This window comes from Mercenaria mercenaria, chromosome 2 (genome assembly GCF_021730395.1).
Source record: "Mercenaria mercenaria strain notata chromosome 2, MADL_Memer_1, whole genome shotgun sequence".
NCBI lineage: Eukaryota > Metazoa > Mollusca > Bivalvia > Venerida > Veneridae > Mercenaria > Mercenaria mercenaria.
In genome coordinates, this window is record NC_069362.1 from 116044974 (window position 1) to 116065050 (window position 20077).

The 20077-nt window shown below is 35.3% G+C and overlaps 2 protein-coding genes across 2 annotated transcripts; one reads left to right on the forward strand and one right to left on the reverse strand.

Annotated features, from left to right (window-relative positions):
• The first annotated feature begins 1426 nt into the window (after positions 1 to 1426).
• On the forward strand, positions 1427 to 14616 carry LOC123565077 (uncharacterized). Its single transcript, XM_045359087.2, is given in 7 exon segments — positions 1427 to 1581; positions 8037 to 8211; positions 8940 to 9052; positions 9804 to 9859; positions 9862 to 9939; positions 13777 to 13958; positions 14312 to 14616. Coding segments are annotated over 6 exon segments (684 nt in total). The 5' UTR covers positions 1427 to 1581; positions 8037 to 8040; the 3' UTR covers positions 14396 to 14616.
• Positions 14617 to 16314: 1698 nt separating this feature from the next.
• Positions 16315 to 19037, reverse strand: LOC123565076 (uncharacterized). Its single transcript, XM_045359086.2, has 2 exons — positions 17882 to 19037; positions 16315 to 17508 (listed from the first exon to the last, which is right to left on the reverse strand). The coding sequence occupies exons 1-2, from the start codon at positions 18813 to 18815 to the stop codon at positions 17495 to 17497; spliced, it is 948 nt and encodes a 315-aa protein (XP_045215021.1). The 5' UTR covers positions 18816 to 19037; the 3' UTR covers positions 16315 to 17494.
• Between the last annotated feature and the right edge of the window lie 1040 nt (positions 19038 to 20077).

Below are 20077 nucleotides of genomic sequence, written 5' to 3' on the forward strand. Positions count from 1 at the left end.
GTCCACCAATTTTAAAATCCTTACGGTCTCTGTACAATCGTAGCGACTAGATCTGGTCACTGTACTTACGGGTCCCGTACGATGTTTAAAGGATGCAACCATAGGATATCCGTACGGACATCGCAGACAAGTCGTACGGAGCTCGGTACCTCGTACGATGCCCGTTGGCTTGTACGGTGTCCGTACGGTGTCTCTGAGACAAGAATAAACCAATATGTGCATCAGTCTGAGCCGATGTGGCTCCATTCTGTACCACGCCTCAACAGAACTTGGTGGAACTTAAAATATATTCCTGTTTTTTATACCACCTTGAATAAAAAAGGAAGTCGTACGGAGCCCGTAAGGCGATAATAACGCCCTGCGAGCCCCGTGCGGACATCGCACGTTCTCCCGGCACGGTATCCTTAATATCGTACGGACATCGTACGTTGACCGTGTCAGTCCTCTGCGATAATCGTGCGAGCCTCGCAGTTTTCGAAATCCGCACGGACATCGTACGATACCCGTACGAGCTCTTCCGGGACCCGTGTGGTTCCCGTACGGCTCTTGCGAGCTGCTCCCGACTTCGAAAATCTCTACGAGCTGGTAGAGAACTCGGAATGTCGGTGAAACATTTTCACCGAGTTCCCGAGTCCTCAACGAGTTCATAAAATCCATACGACGCTCGTACGAGTCATCGATGTCCGTACGGACGACGTACGAGTTTGCCAAAATTCGACTGAAAACCTACTCGTATGGCGCTCGTAGTGTTTTTGTGACCGGGGTATTAGTAAGGTAATTAGTAAATTTACAAGTTTGTCTGTATTAACAGTACTATGCGTAAGGTTCGCCACTTTAACCATTGTCTGTATACCAGTATATTTCTATTGAAAAATCGAGAGAGAAAAACGCGAGACTCAATTTTTTGTTTCGCGTACTTTTTTCACAAACGTCGGTGGTGGAAAAACACGACATTTTATGGTAGGATCTCGCGGATTTTCTTTCAGTCGACTCAATGATCCCGGACTTAATTTCAGATTATATCGTAAGTCTGGGGTCAGTAAAGTCGACTGGGAAAAAAACGCAAGATTCTACTATAAAATGTCGTGTATTTTCCACCACTATCGTTTGTGAAAAAGGTGGGCGAAAAATGTTTAATCTTGCGTTATTTTTTACGATTTTCAGATAGAAATTTAGTAGTGTATCCATTCATTTTTGAAAAGATGCGAAAATGCAACGAGCAAACATCGCGGTTTTTTTTTTTTTTTTTTTTTTTTTTTTTTTTTTTTTTTCTTTTCTTTTTTTTTGTAGTGCATCTGTGAAAGTCGATGGGCGAGAACGCGATGTCCCTAACAGGATTCCGTACTCGTGAAATTGTCCCTCAACGTATTTTTCTTTGCTTGCCTAATCAAATTTATACTTATGGTAAAAATCTCTATCTTGGCAGTAAAAATCTTGCACTTGATAAAGATTAGACGAACCGCCTTTAGTCTCTATACTACTTAGGTGCATTCATTGGTTTAAATCTGATATATATAACGATTCGCCCTCCACGCTATACGCCTCAAAGCTGTCGAACAGTGCTGTTGGATAATTGTTCAGGTATGTGAAGTTTAAAAAAAGATTTAAAATTTTATCATACAGTTTGTCTTTCAGTTTGTAGCAGTCTTTTATGTTGGAGAAAGCATATAGTGTTTTGTAATGGCAGTGAGTTTGTATACTGTATGTTTATGAATTTCCTGGTCTGGTTTACGAATACTCTTATCGGATGGTTCGGTTACATAGCCTTGCACAACATGTCCCTACTAATCGTAAAGTATTGAGGTTCGGTGTTTGTTTACAGCTGAATTCTGGTTTTACAGTTCGATTACTAGCTAGGTCATATGTGTTTACACGTTTTCAACCCAAAATTTCTCTGCTTAAAAAAAATGACCTTTCTACTTTTTCATTATGTTTTGATTTAGCTTGAGCTCACGTTTTTCTTATACAAGACACACTAAAATATGGAACCCTGAGTTAAGGTACTTCCGCCATCTTGAATTTAGAGTGACCTTATTTGAGGTGTGAAAATATAGTGAACCAAAGCTTTTAAATGCAGCTGTTCCGTAGCACAGAAACAGCTCAGTTTGCAAGACCTGAACTAAATGTAGCTGTATAAAAAGTGATACTAAAATTTGGAAATAAAGCAGATATTTTACCTGTATTTTTTCAAATTTTTGGTTAGATTTATATATCCTTTCAAAATACTTTATTAAAAATTCATGAATGGCAAAGTTAGTTCAAAGTTTCAATTAGTGCATAGGAGAATTGTCTTACTGAATAGAACTTAACTTACTACAAAATCTGTTTTCAAATCTGACCACTTCATGTATTAAAACGAAAATACATTTGTACATACTGCTATTTTCAGCATACATGAAAGTAGTGCAATTTTTCTATGTATGGTGTACCAAACTGGCTAAAATTGTAAGAAAAGTCTCCGACTTAAGTGAACAAGATTTGGCAACGATCAAAAATTCATTTCAAGGATTGTGCAAGTATAAGAAAGGTTTAATTTATTACAGTGGAATTTATGTACTTACACGCTGCTTATCTCACGGAAAATTTGGAGCAAATGGAATTTTCGAAACTTCCTGCGGTAACTACCGAAATTACTTAACGTAACTTTCCCCCACATACTTACATCGATTTTATGCAGCATGTTTTTAACAATAACGCCAGAGTGGTGAATAATAGTGCAGAACAAAAAATGTATACGCAAGCAAAGTTATAGTGTAAGAGTAGTTTTTATTACATTTTGTTTACAATTGTAGATAACTACAAAACAAACAAAATGCAATCAGTTGAACTTTTCACGCGAAAACCTGATGATTAAAATCAGAAATATCTCAAAAATAACTGTTCTTCGTTAAACAATAATATTTTTTTCACACTTTCATAGATTTAAACTGATAATAAATGTGTATTGAAATTCCGGCATAGAAATGGACACTGACTTTACATTACTGCGGTGTTGACAGCGGAAGCAGCGGTCCAGTACTAAGACTGTCTACGAAACCAAGGATAACGAGTACAAACATTAGGATCAGTTTTCAGTATACACTTGAAAATAATAGACTTGCTATTTGCCGAGTGCACACTTGTTTTCTATCGACGTTAATATAAAGTAGACATTGAAATATGCCCACACATGCATAATCTCATAAGCACTTCTTTAAGGTTCAAGTAAACACCTTTGAGACCACCCGTCAGGTAAATTTTCAATTTGGAAATCATACCTGACAGACCTGTAATATTCATAACTTATATATACAGAATTGTTCAGAAGGGGTAGAAAATAATTTCTGTAAAGGTTACCTTGTTAGGTGACATGTATTTTGTCTTACAACACATGTACTTCGACTGTTCACATTCTATTCTGTAGAAAATATCAAACTTCTTTTTCGAACATTTTTTTTCTCTGAATTTGATTCTGTTATGTGTCTAATATATTTACTTAGGTACTCCAGAAGATAAAAACTGATTAACTGATATATTTTTTTTAAATATGGCAGTGTTTGGTCATTTTGACAGCTCTACTTTCACTTTCATTTTGCAGCTTTTGTATTTTTTTTTAAATTTCCATTGTTTATGACACTTTCAACTCCCGGAGTACCTGGAGAAATATGTTAGACACACAGTCATCATAAAAGTAATGACAAAATAATTTTGAAAAAGAAGCTTGATATCTTCTACAAAATAGAACATGAACTGTCGAAGTACATGTGATATAGGACAAAATGTGCTGTTCAATAAAATATAACCTGTCTTGAACGTTTCTTCTACTTATTATAAATAGTTTGGTATATTCTATATGATAAACCAAGGTATACGTAGCGTAAAAAGCTAAAACAAAAATTCACCCGAGGGGTGGTTTCAAAAGACTTGACACGAACCTTAATGTATGTTCTCTGAAATTAACAAATAACTGGCTCAACTGAGACACCATACTTTAAAGTAAATTCAGTTTATTCACCACGAGTTTCAAAATGCACGGGAGTCTCGTGATAGTACATGCCTTTAATTTCACATGGTTAAAGTGTAAACAAATAGTTAAATTTGCTTCGTTTTATTTCTCACGGAAAAGATCGGACGGTTTTTGATATTGGAATAATTTTAGAACATTTATACATTTAAAGTTGGAAGTTGATTGTTTTCTACAGGACGTAAAACTGAAACAAGTAAGCACTTTTACTTTTTCAGCAATGTCCCTCAGGTGAACTTTGACACTGTTTACAAAGAGAAATCAGTTTTGTGTCATCTTGAAATGCGTTGTTCGGCTGAAACGTATAGTTCCCGGAAAAAATCTAAAATGGTTTATTTTGGGGATTTTTGTTTTATTTATGTATTCAACACAATGTGCAATATTTCCAGTTTTTGAAAATGATTGAAATTGAACTTTATTATAGAAAAAGTTCCGATCTTTCAATAATATTTTGCCAGTGAAACGGCTTTCTTGTCCGAAGGTGGTGTGTAAAGCGTAAAAACTATCGTTACACATTGCGTTTATTCTTTAAATGTAAAGGATCGGTAACAGATTAAGGAGATCGGACAGTGCAAAACTATACTAAATGGATATCTCTAACCATGAATAAGGAGGCATATATATTTCAGTAAGGAAATCTGAGGTAAAAGAACAATCATATATTTAATTCCTTGAAATAAACATGGCGGCGAAATATTTTAGAAAAACTGTGCACGTGTTTTGCGCATTAGAATGTTTAGCGACATTTTCTTGAAAAAGTAACGCGCTCGTGTGCACTATTTTGGCATTCTTTGATTTGAAAATAAATATTTTATAGCAATTTAGGTTGCATACGATACCGAAATTTTCTTCCAAAGCACTGTGGAGATAGGGTTCTGCGTAGCTTTCATGCTCGCAAGTTTACCTACAGATATATCTTTTCAATTTTTATCATATATTTTTTGTGTCCTTGCATTTCGAAAGCAGTTTCGAGGATTCTGATTTTTCACGTGAATTTCTAATTTCAATTTGCGGAAGTACCTTAAGGTTACAAAACGCAATCTTTAATGTTTACAAACATGATGTTTACGAAAACGAACTGTAGCCCGTTATGTTATAATATTCAAATAATAGTGACTGTTTGTTTCTGGTTAAATCATTTACCATTTTAGTTCACCTGAGCACAAAGCGATTACGGTCCATAGCCGCCAAAATTACTCCAGAGGTCAAAATTTTGACCCAATGTTAATGATACTTTGTTCGATACTGGATCATCCGGGTCACAAGGTCGGTATCGAACTGGATCAACCGGGTCACAATGTCGGTTAGTAGGAATATCTTGTTAACAGTCTAGAGTCATCTTAATGAAACTTTTTCAGAGAGGTTTTCTCTATAAAGTCTAAGTCAAGTTTTATCTGGCTAACGTTATGTCGAAAATTTAATCGCAAGGTCAAGTTTTCACCTTGATCTTAATAAAACAGAATGTCAGAATGTTCCATCTATAAAATCTAGGTAAAGTTCAAATATTTGAATCTTATGCCTGCATATTCTTTAAATTATCGGCACCATATGCGTCCATATTAGATTTGTGAATGAAAACCATTGTGTTAACATTGTTAGAGGGAGTCAGTATTTCATTATAAACACCTTTTACTCCCATAAAATTGACAGAGCAATATTTACCTATCTCTATGACAGATATTGTCTCTATGAGCTTAGTCAGTTTGAAATTGGGTAACTTGAGGTCAAAAACTAGGTCAGTAGGTCAAATCAAAGAAAAAACATTGTTAACAATGTAGAGGCCACAATTTGTAATTGATCTTCATAAAATTTTGTCAGAATATTTGTCTGTATAAAATCTATGTCAATTTGAAAATTCTATGACATGACTTCTTAAACTAGGGCACTAGGTCAGATCATAGAAATAACAGTGTTTTCTATGTGATCATCATAATTATTTTTGAGAATATATGTGTCGATGAAATCTATTTCTAGAACAAAGTTGCGTTATACTCCGGTCTCAAGAACGCTACGAGCTTCGTTCAGTCGAATTTTGGCAAACTCGTATGGCGTCTGTACGGACAGCGTTGACTCGTACGAGCGTCGTACGGATTTTTTTTAACTCGTAGAGGACTCGGGGACTCGGTGAAAATGTTTCACCGTGCTCCCGAGTTCTCTATCAGCTCGTAGAGATTTTCGAAGTCGGGAGCAGCTCGTAAGAGCACCATACGGGAAGCGCACGGGCCCGGAAGAGCTCTTACGGGCATCACAGGATGTCCGTGCGGATTTGGAAATCTGCGAGGCATGCGTTGCTCACACGACTACCGCAGGGGACTGGCACGGTCAACGTACGATGTCCGTACGATATTAAGGACACCGTGCGGAGAACGTGCGAGTGCTGTGCGATCCTTGACTCGTACGAGCGTCGTACGGATTCTTTGAACTCGTAGAGGACTCGGGGACTCGGTGAAAATGTTTCACCGTGCTCCCGAGTTCTCTACCAGTTCGTAGAGATTTTCGAAGTCGGGAGCAGCTCACAAGAGCCCCGCACGTGAAGCGCATGGGCCGGAAGAGCTCCGGAAGATGTCCGTGCGGATTTGGAAAACTGCGAGGCATGCGCTGCTCGCACGACTATCGCAGGGGCCGGCAGGTCAACATACGATGTCCGTACGGTATTAAGGACACCGTGTGAAGAACGTGTGAGTGCCGTGTGAACGCCGTACAAACCAAAAAAAACGGACATCGTACGGTTTTGTGACCGAGGCATCAACCGTAAAAGCCTTGTTAACACTTTCGAGGCCACATTTTCTACTTGATCTTCAAGAAACATTGTATGGCTGTAATTATGTTATATTTCGAAAATCTTCTCAGAAATCTAGAGCTGTCATGGTCCTTTTGTTTTAACTTCCATGGGTATATTTTGTTTCCTTGTATTGTAGCGATATTTGCAGATAAAACCAAATAATCAAGTTTTTGCTATTATTTCATGTAAGTGTAAATATACAGGTCAAAATAGAAAACAGTTTCTCTTGACAGGCATAGAACATAACATTTACCTATATTTCAAACAAAAAATGCAAATAAGAGTTGATCCTTTGTCGAGTAAATACAGCGGCACTCTGTTCAAGAGTACCTATGTAGATAATACCTGGACTTGAAGTATATTGTATATCTCCCGCACCATAATGTATACATTTTGAAATATTTGTGATAAAAAATATTTATATCAAACAAACATCAATAAATATTGGGTATATTCTTAATCACCATGCTTTGTCTGTGCTATTTATACCAAAAAGATGTTTATCCATTGGATGTGCCTAATCTCGCCTTGATGACCATTGATATTGGTACATATTTACAAGTAAATGACGAATCGCTACGTGATTCTTTTTGGCCTAGTGGTCGGATTTTTAACAAGCAATGGATTTGTCTGAAACTTTTAAAAATGATCGTTTACACTAACACTAACTGTCTTATTAAAACATGTTTGATTTTCGCGGGAGGCATTTTTCCTATTCAGGTTGCCCAACATACTTTGCCTAGGAAATGATATGAATAGAAGAACTTATGAATTATCTTTGAGAAAGATACATTACGAGAGGACGAGAGGTGTTCAGCTTGTAACTGAACATACTGAAATCTAACTTTCCGAGGAAAATGCGCCAGAATTTCGAAATTTATGCATTGTCCTCTTATAGATACATGTAATTGGTTAGAAAAAAATGTATAGTTTTAAACAGGTGACACATTAAAGAGTGTAATGGCTTTAACCTTTCATATAAGCGTCTGAAAAAATGATTGAGATAAAAGAAATATTTTCATATAAAAAGGAGGAAATTAGAAATTTTATAACAATTAATAGAACATACCTTTCTGGTAGGAATTCTTCCCTATCTAATAGGTCTTTTTGTTCTTTAAAGAAATTTCTATAATTTACAATGAACGAAAAGTGAAAAATGTTAGAAAATGATGTTTATATATGATTATTCCGCATAAAACAGAAAAGAATGCTTACTCACCATGCATGCATTTATAATGGTTTATACTGCAGGAAAATGTCAAAGGGGAAAATTCTGTTTGTCGTGACCAATGATGGCAGAAAGCTTGGACCCGATGGAAACACAACAGGCTGGTATTTACCAGAAGTTGCTCATCCCTACGATGTCCTGACGAAGGAAGGGTATGAAATAGACTATGTCAGCCCAAAGGGCGGAGAAGCACCAATGGTAATACTATTCTCTAAATAAATTCTGCTTTAAAGTAAAATGTTGCTGTATTTTGTTTTACATACAGCAGCTTAGAAGTCAAATTAATTGTATGTGAATGCATTTTACCCAAAGTTATACCCAAATCAAAGTGCGTAGAATGGGACCTGAGATGGAAAATAATGTGACATCACGTAACCATTTCATTTCATGTTTGGTTTGTTTTTGAATGATCACATATTTATACCAGCAGCGCTGGAGATAGTATTTATAGTGTACCATTTGGGTCAAAAGTCTACTTTGCGTGCGCGCATTTTTCAAAATACATGTATACGTATTAAAATATATGTGAACGCGTAATTATGCGTCTATGTGTATTTTTATACGTGCACGCGAAAATTTTCAGATGCATGCTTACATGGATGTGCGCGTGCAAGTATAAATGGACGCGTGCACGTCCGTATGTGCATGATATTGCTCTGTTTGTACCAAACATTCCTGACTACTGTTTGGTTTGTATTTTTTATCATGTAGAATTCTACCTAGAATCTGCAATGAAAAAGATGGCAAAATACGGGAGGGCATTTTTCGTTGATTTTATTAGAAAATTGCCTTACAGTTAAATAATACCGTTCTTCTTTGAGACCTGGAAATGTTTAATACATTTTGCAAAACAGTCGGAAATATAATACCTGTAACAATATTTTGCCATTTTTCTATGATCATTGATACATGTTTTCTTTATGTAGGACGTGGGCAGCGGAAAAATGTTCAAAGATGATATATGTCAAGCTTTCTTGAAAGATGAAGTACAAGTATCCAAGCTTAAAAATACACATACTGCAGCACAGATTAACGCGGCGTAAGTAATGCTATCAAAGGCGAGATTACAAATAGGCCTTTATCGGCGACTCCCGAAGTTTGCATGTTGGGGGAATAATTTGGGACTGGTCAGCTAAGCATATTCATACTTTTCATGAAAATGTTGGGCAACCAAAACAAAATAAATGTTCATCTCCTTATTGACAATATACTTTGCATCAAATTCTTATCAGTACGTCTAAATGCTCTCTCCAGTTAGCATTTTTCCTTCGTCTACTGTTATTTCTTAGAAAAATCAGTTTTTTGGTCAAAATTTGTGGGTCTATGCTGGTCCCCCACTCTCAAAGTTGGGTCCCTCTGCTCGCACCCCCTCTCACGGTCTTCTGGCCCGTATTTTCCTGACGGCCAGGGATTTTACTTATAAGTAAATGAAACCTTTCAGTTTATCTCTCTACCATTATTTTAATTTTGTAATAAGGCACAGGAAGTCAAGCCAATGACACGTCTTTACGACAAGGGATCAAAGATTTGCCAGAGTATTTCACGACATGATGATATCACGACAGCCGTTCAATTACTTCACGGCATGACAGTAAAATTTTTTAGACGGTTGGTCGATCCTATCGGTAAAAGATCGTGCAATTTCGTTTGAAACTATCGTTCTATCTACTTCTTGCTTTGTCATACAGTACACGTTTTCACGTCATGCGAAACACAAAGAAGTTTAAATAAATTTCTTTTTTACATTCCAATTTATTGCTTGTCACTTAAATTAATTTAATATTTCATAGGGATTACAAGGCTTTATTCTACGCCGGAGGACACGGTCCTATGTTCGATCTACAGACGCATTGGATATCGCTGAGTTAGCTGCCAAAATCTACAAACAAGGAGGAGTCCTGAGCGCAGTTTGTCACGGAACTGTTGGTATGAAATGTCTTTTAACAAACACTTCTATCTGCATCATAATTAACATTTTGAATAATTCAACTTTTCTAATAATACACACTTGACTCCAACGCATTTATCAATTTATTAAACAGATATTTACACTGCAGTAAAATGAATTTGAATTTTGCTGTTTTGTGGCGTTACACTTGAATCTGATGCATTATTAAATTGACTAAACTGATATTCACATAATATTGATATTGTAGAGATGTTACCTAAGATATTCAGATTCATCTTTGCAGGTTTTTTTCAGAGTGAAATGCTAGTTAAGTGCACCAATTTTCTAAATATATTTATGGTTTTCATCTTCTTCATGTCAAAAATAGAAATATTTTATATCTAAAAATGACTTTCTCAAATTATCTGAAGCAAAATGGACAACTCTTGTATTGACTGTTTTTCAAAGATTTTAGGACTTCCCCAATTATAGTCTATATCAAAAGCTTCCACAGCTAAATACATTCAATAGAGTATAATGTAAGTTTACTCTACTTTCAACATTTTGAAAGAGCCTATACTGAACATTCTTTTGTCTTTTAATGAAGTCAAATTCCAAGACTAGCCAAGAGTCTAAAACGCTTGAAAAAATTCTGAGTGAAAGAGAATGACATGCTCTTTATTATAAGCTTACCAAAACCATACCAAAAATGTACCTTAAAGAAGTTATTAAAGATTTTATATTGTAAAAAAAAAAACCCTACACCATTTTACCATCAATATTTTCCACTCATGAATGCACTCAATTCAGGTGATAATTGTTGATATATTTGTAAATGAGAGGCCCCATCAAAAACCTTTTTTCAAGTTGTGTAAACAGTTTAAGTTTTAAATTAATGTTGATATCTGAAGTTATCCGATTACTTTGTTTTCAACAATAGATAAAACACCTTATAGTTTGTTTAGGGTAGTTGACCTGTAACGAAAATCATCAAATAGAGTAATCTCCATATGCTTTTTCAGCATTTATTCGTTTTTCAAGGAAAGCAAATGATCATGCTAGTTCCCTCCAGAGAATGTTTAAATTAAGAACTGCTTATAATAGATTACATAGAGTCATTACCTATCAGCTACCTTAACATGTAGTAATTACAACCACTACCTTAAAACATTGTAATTATATTTGATGACAATGAATTTTTGTGTTACCAATTTAACTTTTTTTCGTTATTTCTCATTGTTGGATATATACATTTTACATTTTGATATATAAATGTTGTGTAAACCAATGTATCACCATTGAGAACAATAAATAAATAACTTTGGCTAAAAGATCAAAACTTAATAACGTTTCTTAATGTCGTTAATTTTCTTCACAGGAATGTATGTATTATTCTGTATCATCTTCATGTATTACTAAACTTTCTATCAGGGCCTCACTACAACTTACAAAACAACTGTCAGTGTAAGTCATGAGAAAAGCGTGCATATTGTATATTGAATACAAAGGGATTAAAACAAATGTAGGTCATATTTTGTCAGACTGATAAGTTGTTTGAAAAAGGACCTATCTGATTTTTCTTTCATTTTTGATCAATGTTTCATGTTGGCTTCAGTTTATTGGTCAATTAAAAGTTGTCCCCCTTTGATTTATTTGGGTAGGTACTATCCTTAGATATTGAACTGATATTATTGTTTTTATTGTGTTCCATTAGAGGCCATCGTTGTTTCGCCCCATTCGCCATTTAGATTGGTAAGGGCGATAGTGGGATAATGCTATACAAAGGTACGATGCGATGAAACAGTAAATACGATTCGAAAACACGATTCGGAAATGCGATATTAATGTTAGACTTTCGTAGATCTCGTTTTGCAATTGTATTTTCGCGGTGATATTACGAATTAGAGATAGTACCTACCCAAATAAATCAAAGGGGGACAACTTTTAATTGACCAATAAACTGAAGCCAACATTAAACATTGATCAAAAGTGAAAGAAAAATCAGATAGGTCCTTTTCAAACAACTTATCAGTCTGACAAAATATGACCTACATTTGTTTTAATCCCTTTGTATTCAATATACAATATGCACGCTTTTCTCATGACTTACACTGACAGTTGTTTTGTAAGTTGTAGTGAGGCCCTGATAGAAAGTTTAGTAATACATGAAGATGATACAGAATAATACATACATTCCTGTGAAGAAAATTAACGACATTAAGAAACGTTATTAAGTTTTGATCTTTTAGCCAAAGTTATTTATTTATTGTTCTCAATGGTGATACATTGGTTTACACAACATTTATATATCAAAATGTAAAATGTATATATCCAACAATGAGAAATAACGAAAAAAAGTTAAATTGGTAACACAAAAATTCATTGTCATCAAATATAATTACAATGTTTTAAGGTAGTGGTTGTAATTACTACATGTTAAGGTAGCTGATAGGTAATGACTCTATGTAATCTATTACAAGCAGTTCTTAATTTAAACATTCTCTGGAGGGAACTAGCATGATCATTTGCTTTCCTTGAAAAACGAATACATGCTGAAAAAGCATATGGAGATTACTCTATTTGATGATTTTCGTTACAGGTCAACTACCCTAAACAAACTATAAGGTGTTTTATCTATTGTTGAAAACAAAGTAATCGGATAACTTCAGATATCAACATTAATTTAAAACTTAAACTGTTTACACAACTTGAAAAAAGGTTTTTGATGGGGCCTCTCATTTACAAATATATCAACAATTATCACATGAATTGAGTGCATTCATGAGTGGAAAATATTGATGGTAAAATGGTGTAGGGGTTTTTTTACAATATAAAATCTTTAATAACTTCTTTAAGGTACATTTTTGGTATGGTTTTGGTAAGCTTATAATAAAGAGCATGTCATTCTCTTTCACTCAGAATTTTTTTCAAGCGTTTTAGACTCTTGGCTAGTCTTGGAATTTGACTTCATTAAAAGACAAAAGAATGTTCAGTATAGGCTCTTTCAAAATGTTGAAAGTAGAGTAAACTTACATTATACTCTATTGAATGTATTTAGCTGTGGGAGCTTTTGATATAGACTATAATTGGGGAAGTCCTAAAATCTTTGAAAAACAGTCAATACAAGAGTTGTCCATTTTGCTTCAGATAATTTGAGAAAGTCATTTTTAGATATAAAATATTTCTATTTTTGACATGAAGAAGATGAAAACCATAAATATATTTAGAAAATTGGTGCACTTAACTAGCATTTCACTCTGAAAAAAAAAACCTGCAAAGATGAATTTGAATATCTTAGGTACCATCTCTATACGAATGTAACATATCGCACTTTCGCACCTGGTTTTGCATCGATTACCGCTACATCGTTCTTTTGACTTATAAATTTGGCAATGTGATTTTAATATCTCGCTTTCGCACCGATCCTGATATCGTTATTTCGCCCATAGGTGGAAGGTAATATTCGAAAACAATATGCGAAAGTACGGTATTGATATCGCGTCTTCGATTCGAGTTTTGCCTTTGACATCGTACGAACGTGCTGTGGCATTTATTTATCTTCGCGTCTTTGCAGCTGGATATTATTATTGCACTGTTGTCATTTCCAGTCTTCAGGGCGGAGGGGCAAAACAGAATCACGTCTAAAATAGATACATGCTGTACCATATAGCAGTAGTGCCCTGGCTTACCGGCATGTGAATTTATTTTGCTTAAGTCAATTCAATGTAAGCATTATTTTAACATAAATGAAAAAGAAGGTAACACGCTACTTTTACAGCACACCCTAATTGAAATGTTAATTTAAAATCTGGTTGTTAACATAGAGATTAAGGAATGAACCTGAAAAAATGTATATGTTATTATTGCTATTTTAGGCTTTGTTCCGGTAAAAGTAGATGGCAATTCACTAGTAGATAAGCAGACTGTAACATGTTTCACCAATGCAGAGGAAGACGAAGTTGGATTGTCGAAAGCTATGCCTTTCATGTTAGAAACAAAGCTGAAGGAATTAGGTGCCATATTTAAAGGGGGAAAAAACTGGGACTGCAATGTTCAGGTACATTTAAGTGTTTAACTCCCCCTTAAATACAGTCTAGTGTTTTGGTTTTATGTATGTAGTAGTACCCATAGCGTATTCTCGCGCATCAATTCGATTGCCACATTACAGACTACGGTTAAGTTTTAAATATGTTGTTAAATTTTTGTGTTTAAGGGAACGAATAGCTAGTTTCTGTCAACCTGTCGTATAACACGTCGTTGTTGTAGAAACCCTGTCAAAAAGAGGTCGGCATCCGCTAGCACGTCCGGAATTAAACTAGCCGAGTAGCGATTGGATGGGTAGAATGTTATAATTCGAACAGAGGGTGTGAGATTTATTTTTCGACATATATGTCTAAATTTCTTTTTCAGGTTAGTGGAAAGTTGATCACGGGTCAGAATCCTGCATCTGCTACAGAAGTGGGAAAACAGATGGTGATATTGCTCGCAAAATAAGCTGCTGTTTAGTCTGGAAGAACATATCTGTATTGTTTTCTCGACTGGTTATAGAGTCACATTTATCAGACAGAGCACGTACGTTTATGCTTCAAGCGTGGTTGAGTTGACGTATATTTAGCAGTACCTTGATGGTGTAATCAGTTCTGTACTATTATGTTGACATAATACACTTGTGTAACGGAGTATTTATAGTTTTGCATAAAATATACAAAATACGATTTAGCTGGCTTATTTCTATCGAATAAGTGGTTATAATATTGAACTAAAAGTTATCCAGATGCACACATTAAATCTGTAAGAAGATCCTTTGAAAGCATTTAACACAACCGAGTAAACTAAAAGTAATTAAATTGGTTCGAGTCTGTTCATGAGAAATAATGAAACGTGCAATACCGTTAAGTCCCCTTGCACTGGATTACGCGAAACTGTATAAAAGGCATACAGACACTAAATAGGAAAATGGCGCGAAAAAATGGTGTATAACAATAATGGCGGATTCAAATAGTCCTCAGATTTTTTTTTTACTCTGTGTAGCTGTTTTCCTTATTTTCTTTGCAATTTGTTTTGCTGAAATCAAATGACAGATCTATGCTTGACATGTAGGTAGCATTTTCATAATGAAGGAATAAAATGACAGAATTTGTCATGGATACTTAGATCATACACCGCCACTACAATCTGGGGTCTCATTTTTAGCTGATTTTGCAGTTTGTGTGACTGAAAATATTTTACCATGCATCAAACATGACGCCCACTTTTCTTGTGATTTTCACTTGGCACTGACAATATTCTTCAAGAAAATGTAAGTTACATACATATAAAATGGGTTCTGATGTGTGCTGCAGCCATTTGAAATATGTCAATTTTATATAGATTAAAGAAGAACAGCTATTTAGTGTGTTGTAACCTAAAGAAAAGGACTAGAAAATATAACAACACTAAGTACGGGGAGATATTTTACGGGCCCTAGACTGCTGTAGCAGAATCTCTAGAAAGATCTTTTGGACGCAGCCAAGCAAAAAAAAGAAGAAGAAGACCAGTTTGACTGAGTTCGTTCGTGATGTGTTATAAAACATGCACCACCTTCACTTTCCCGTTACATGCGGAATTTTGTTACACTGTTTCACAGGTATATTGGATGAGCTTCATGTGGCGATAGGACCAGAAAATATCGGATCTTAGAGTATGAGGAGAACTTTTGCAGCTGTCATATGACAGTTCAAGACTGCTGTTGTAATAATTAAAAACAATCTAAACCTTGTTGCTGTCGGAAAAGGAGGATTGGGATCTTTTTTTTTTTTTTGTTATTCGAAGATTTGTCGCTATAAAGTTAGGTATATTTATATTACCTGGCTGCTCCCGTGTTATATTAGTTACACTGATCATAATTATGTAGATAGCAGCGTGATCAAAGGATGGAAAGAATGCTATATGTCACTCGATTTTATTATTTTTTTTTGATGATTTTTGGGGGCAAATGTGTATGAATACAAAAAATAGAAACATGTCCAAGTTCATGACTTTTAAGTTTTACAAGTCCAAGAAAGCTCCTATTCTTCCCTAGTTGGTTTGCTTCTTTATATCCTATGTGAAACCACTGTTCAAACACTTAAGGCAATAGTCCTTTGACTATCCGGAACAGTGTTCTATAAATTCTAGAGTAATCTCCTTATTGTTGTCAAAGGAAGGAAGTAGTACGATGTTCTGCTCTGGTACCCAGCACTACTGAGATTATCAATACTTAATACGAACCAAGATCTGCTTTCCTTAAATTTTTATCACGTGACTGTTCCCTCTGCACCAGGCTTTATTTAGAACGTACAGTCTTAGAGTGCGTGCAGAGTGGCCAAAGGAATATGACCGAAATTTGAATCCATGACTGCAAAGATCAAAGGTAAAACAATGACGATGTAAAACTCATTTGAATGCAAATGCATTTTTAATATTTTTTTAACGTAACATGATACAGAAATATAAAAAAAAAACAAAAAAACATATGAACAATGTTCAAATAAAATGACAAAATGGACACGTGTTTAAGAAACAGAATCACAGACTATGTTTCATTTGACGGTACCAATTATTATATAAAGGACGTTTTGACTGAAATCCAAGGTTATAAGTAGAAAATGTTCCGATATTTTGCTACAGATCCGTACACAATTCTCTTGGAGTCAATACCTAGTGTACTGTATATAGTCAAGGTATAAAAAATAGGACTGGGACGATTACTCGGTTAATCGGATCCGATTCCATTACTATGTAAAACCGGTTTCAGTTTTGCAAAACCGGTAATCGCTTTCAAGCAGTAAACATTGATCACGAATTGAACTTTATCTTTATACATTTCTTCGACCATAACATACTATATGATAGACCAGTATATTTCCGCTAAAACAAATCAAATTGAACATTATTAATGGTCTCAGATTTGCCTGTCGTGATGTATCTAAAAACAATACATTAAAATATGATTTATTAACAATAAACTGTTTGCAAACGATAAAGTCCGTAAGTTCCTGATGAAGTCAGCTGCTGGAAGTATCTTGATACAGTCGTCAGGAAAGAAAATAGCATTTTAAATATGACGGCCGATTAACCGGTTCGATTCGATTTCATACAAACAATTAACCGATTTCAAAATTTAGAAATCGTCCCAGCCCTAATAAAAAGTATGCTGTTGGAAGTACAGATCTGCCGTTCCGTAGAAATGCGTGTATTTAGACTTTGTCTAAAGCATTGGGTAGTTCACAGTTGCATTAACCTCTTTGCAAACTTTATCTTTTACACTTATAAACTCAAAGACACCTAAGGTAACTTAGAAGTCAGCTTTCGTTGCCCTGAGACTTGCCAATAAAAGGTATTTGCAAGACATACAGTAAATGTTCGACTTTCATTCATTGTCACATTTAATCTGCATTTCCCTATAGGCTCATACAACTTACTCAATTTTTTTTCAGCAAGCATTCGTCGTCTATGCGTAGATGTAAACATTATCTTCTGTTTTTGGTCCTTTTTAACTGATCGATTCTGTTTTACGCGCGAGAAAGAGGCATGATTCAGCAGACGACAGCGTGGAATAACAAATCTGCCCGCTTATTGGAGTTCACCTAGAAAGGTAAAATACAGCACGATGAGTTTGTTTTGATTACATCCAAAGTCAACACCGACACCGTTAACTGCAATCCACATGTAGAAGCATTATTGCAGACACAGAAGCTCGTCACAATTCGGTAAACAGGCAACAGGAAGCATGCGCGTGGACCGACACCCACCCGTTGGGGGAAACACAGAAAGCTAAGAACACTATTAATAATAACACAGATTCAATTATTCAGCTTTTAAACAAAAAGCAGCGTTTTGTTTATTCCTCAGCGCTTTCACTTTCTTCAGGGGCTTCTGGGATCCCCTCTTGGTCTTGCAGTCTATGTTTACTAAGATAAATGACGTCATCAGTTTTGTATGTTTCTAATATATACTCGCCTCTTTTCTGAAATCGTCCCGTCTGTCTCTGAAGGGCTCCTGTCTTCTGCGATCGATCTGTGGAGGATTCTGTCTCGTCTGCATAAAACGTGTTCTCGCGAGATTTGATGGCTTCGAACCTTTTTGCGACTTCGTCTTTTAAATTCTGTTGATGAGATTTTGGAACAACTCTTGCAGATCTAGGTGTCTGCCTATCGTCTTTCGTAGGATCATACTTATGCAGACGACTGTATGATTTCAGATTCTCGAACGGATATTCATTAGGATCGACTTTAGCGGGAGACAATGCGCCAACAAATCTACTAAATCGTCCGTCTTGTCCAGATCCTCCGTCTTCCAACAGATGCTTTCCACAGTAATTATTATGTCTGTCTAGAAGTGCTTGATCAATGTTTATTATTTCCGGAAATCTTGTCATAAAAGTCTTTTCCCTATGAGTTATTATTTCTGTCTGTTCACGTCTAACAGTCAAGTTCATTTTCGGCAGAACAGGCTGTGGGGATTCTTGTTTTTCGCCTTCCGGTTTGAATTCTGACATTCGGTACATAATTTTGCCACTTTTCGGGCGTTCCTCTTCGCTCTTAAGATGGACGCAGGGCAAGTTCATATTTGATAGACGAATTTCGTCTACTCGCTTCCATTTTTGTTGTTTCCGTTTCTGTGTTTGTCTGAACGCTCTCATATTTGATTCAAGCACCTGTGCGTTCCTGAGTCTGTCCTTTTGCATTGAGTCCATCTTCATCGACAGTTGTCGTCTGTAACTCACATTTTCGTACAAGATCGCCTGTGACAGACGCGTCTTCGGAAGTGTTCGACGCAGACATAGAAAATGTTTTATGCCAATATTTCTTGTATCCGCTCCGGTTGTAAATTCAAGAGTTTCCGGAGTTATTTCAAAGCTCTGAATAGGCGTTATTTCTGTATCGATAGCCATATTTAGCTTAGAACATTGGCGCACCAGAAATAGAGTCACCACACTATTTTTCCTATCTCCTTTACATATTTATTATTTAGAAAAATCGTTTATGTTACATCTACTTCGTTTTAATCCCATTTCCAAAGTATTACATTTGTACTCTTTCTGTTTATCATCGAATTTATGAAAGATCGCGTTGTTAAATGCTCATAAGATTTAATTTAATAAACAATTAAGACAAGCAAAAATTGAATAGCGGTCACAGGGATATAAGAAGATTTTACAGTTAACATTCATTATTGCTGGTGTAATTGTGCCATGACGAATCACATAAACGCGATTGTATTAGTAAGATAACATTTGGCAAAATAACTAAAACAATAGGTAACGTTAATTTAATTCATGCAAACGATGAATAAACTGCTTTATCTACGGTTCTTGCCAATAATTTTCAATTTGTTTTAGATAAGTGTTGAAGTTTTGAAATGTTGCAATGTATTGTCGTAACACCTTGCACGAATTTCAAAAATGATATGCGCCTTAAAACTACCCATTGTTATGTATACATCTATAAGCAGAAGGCGAGTAAAACTGTTTTATACAATAATGCGTTCATTCTATTAATCTAAAACTACTTTAAATGCTGTCATATTTCATTATTTGAGCAACATTTGATGACATTTTATAATTTTAAAATATTCTGTTAGACTTAGTTACGGAAAATTTTAAGGAAACATTTCAGAGAGCTAGATCCCTATCAGGAATGTATGTTTTATTACTTTTATGAAATTTTGTAATAGCTCCCCTTAAATATGCAAGTATTAGAAAAATGGACTTATTGCTTTTGATTTCAATATAATTTCTTAATTTATTTGCATTTGATAGATATTGGGATATTTCAACAATCTGAACGAAAAGGCTTTTTTTAAGCAGTGTGTAGCTTCGGAATTCATATATTTCCCGTCCAACCTTATTGCGCAATCAAGAGAGGGAAGGGGAGGTAAAACTTTTATTTAAAACTTGCATTTCTAATGAATGTAAATATTTGACAACTAGAGTACAATAGTTTTCATATTCATATGATTTCTTAGACAAATACCTCTATCTTGGTTTGGCAACCAGGACAGGAAAATCAAATTTTAAAAATACCTCCAGAGAAATTCTAACATGTATTAAGCAGTCAGTCAACACAAATAAGTGTAATTGGGCATTTGTTAAACTTCTGACCGAATCCATTACTTGATCGGAATCTGACTAACCACCTTTAAAGTACACACAGC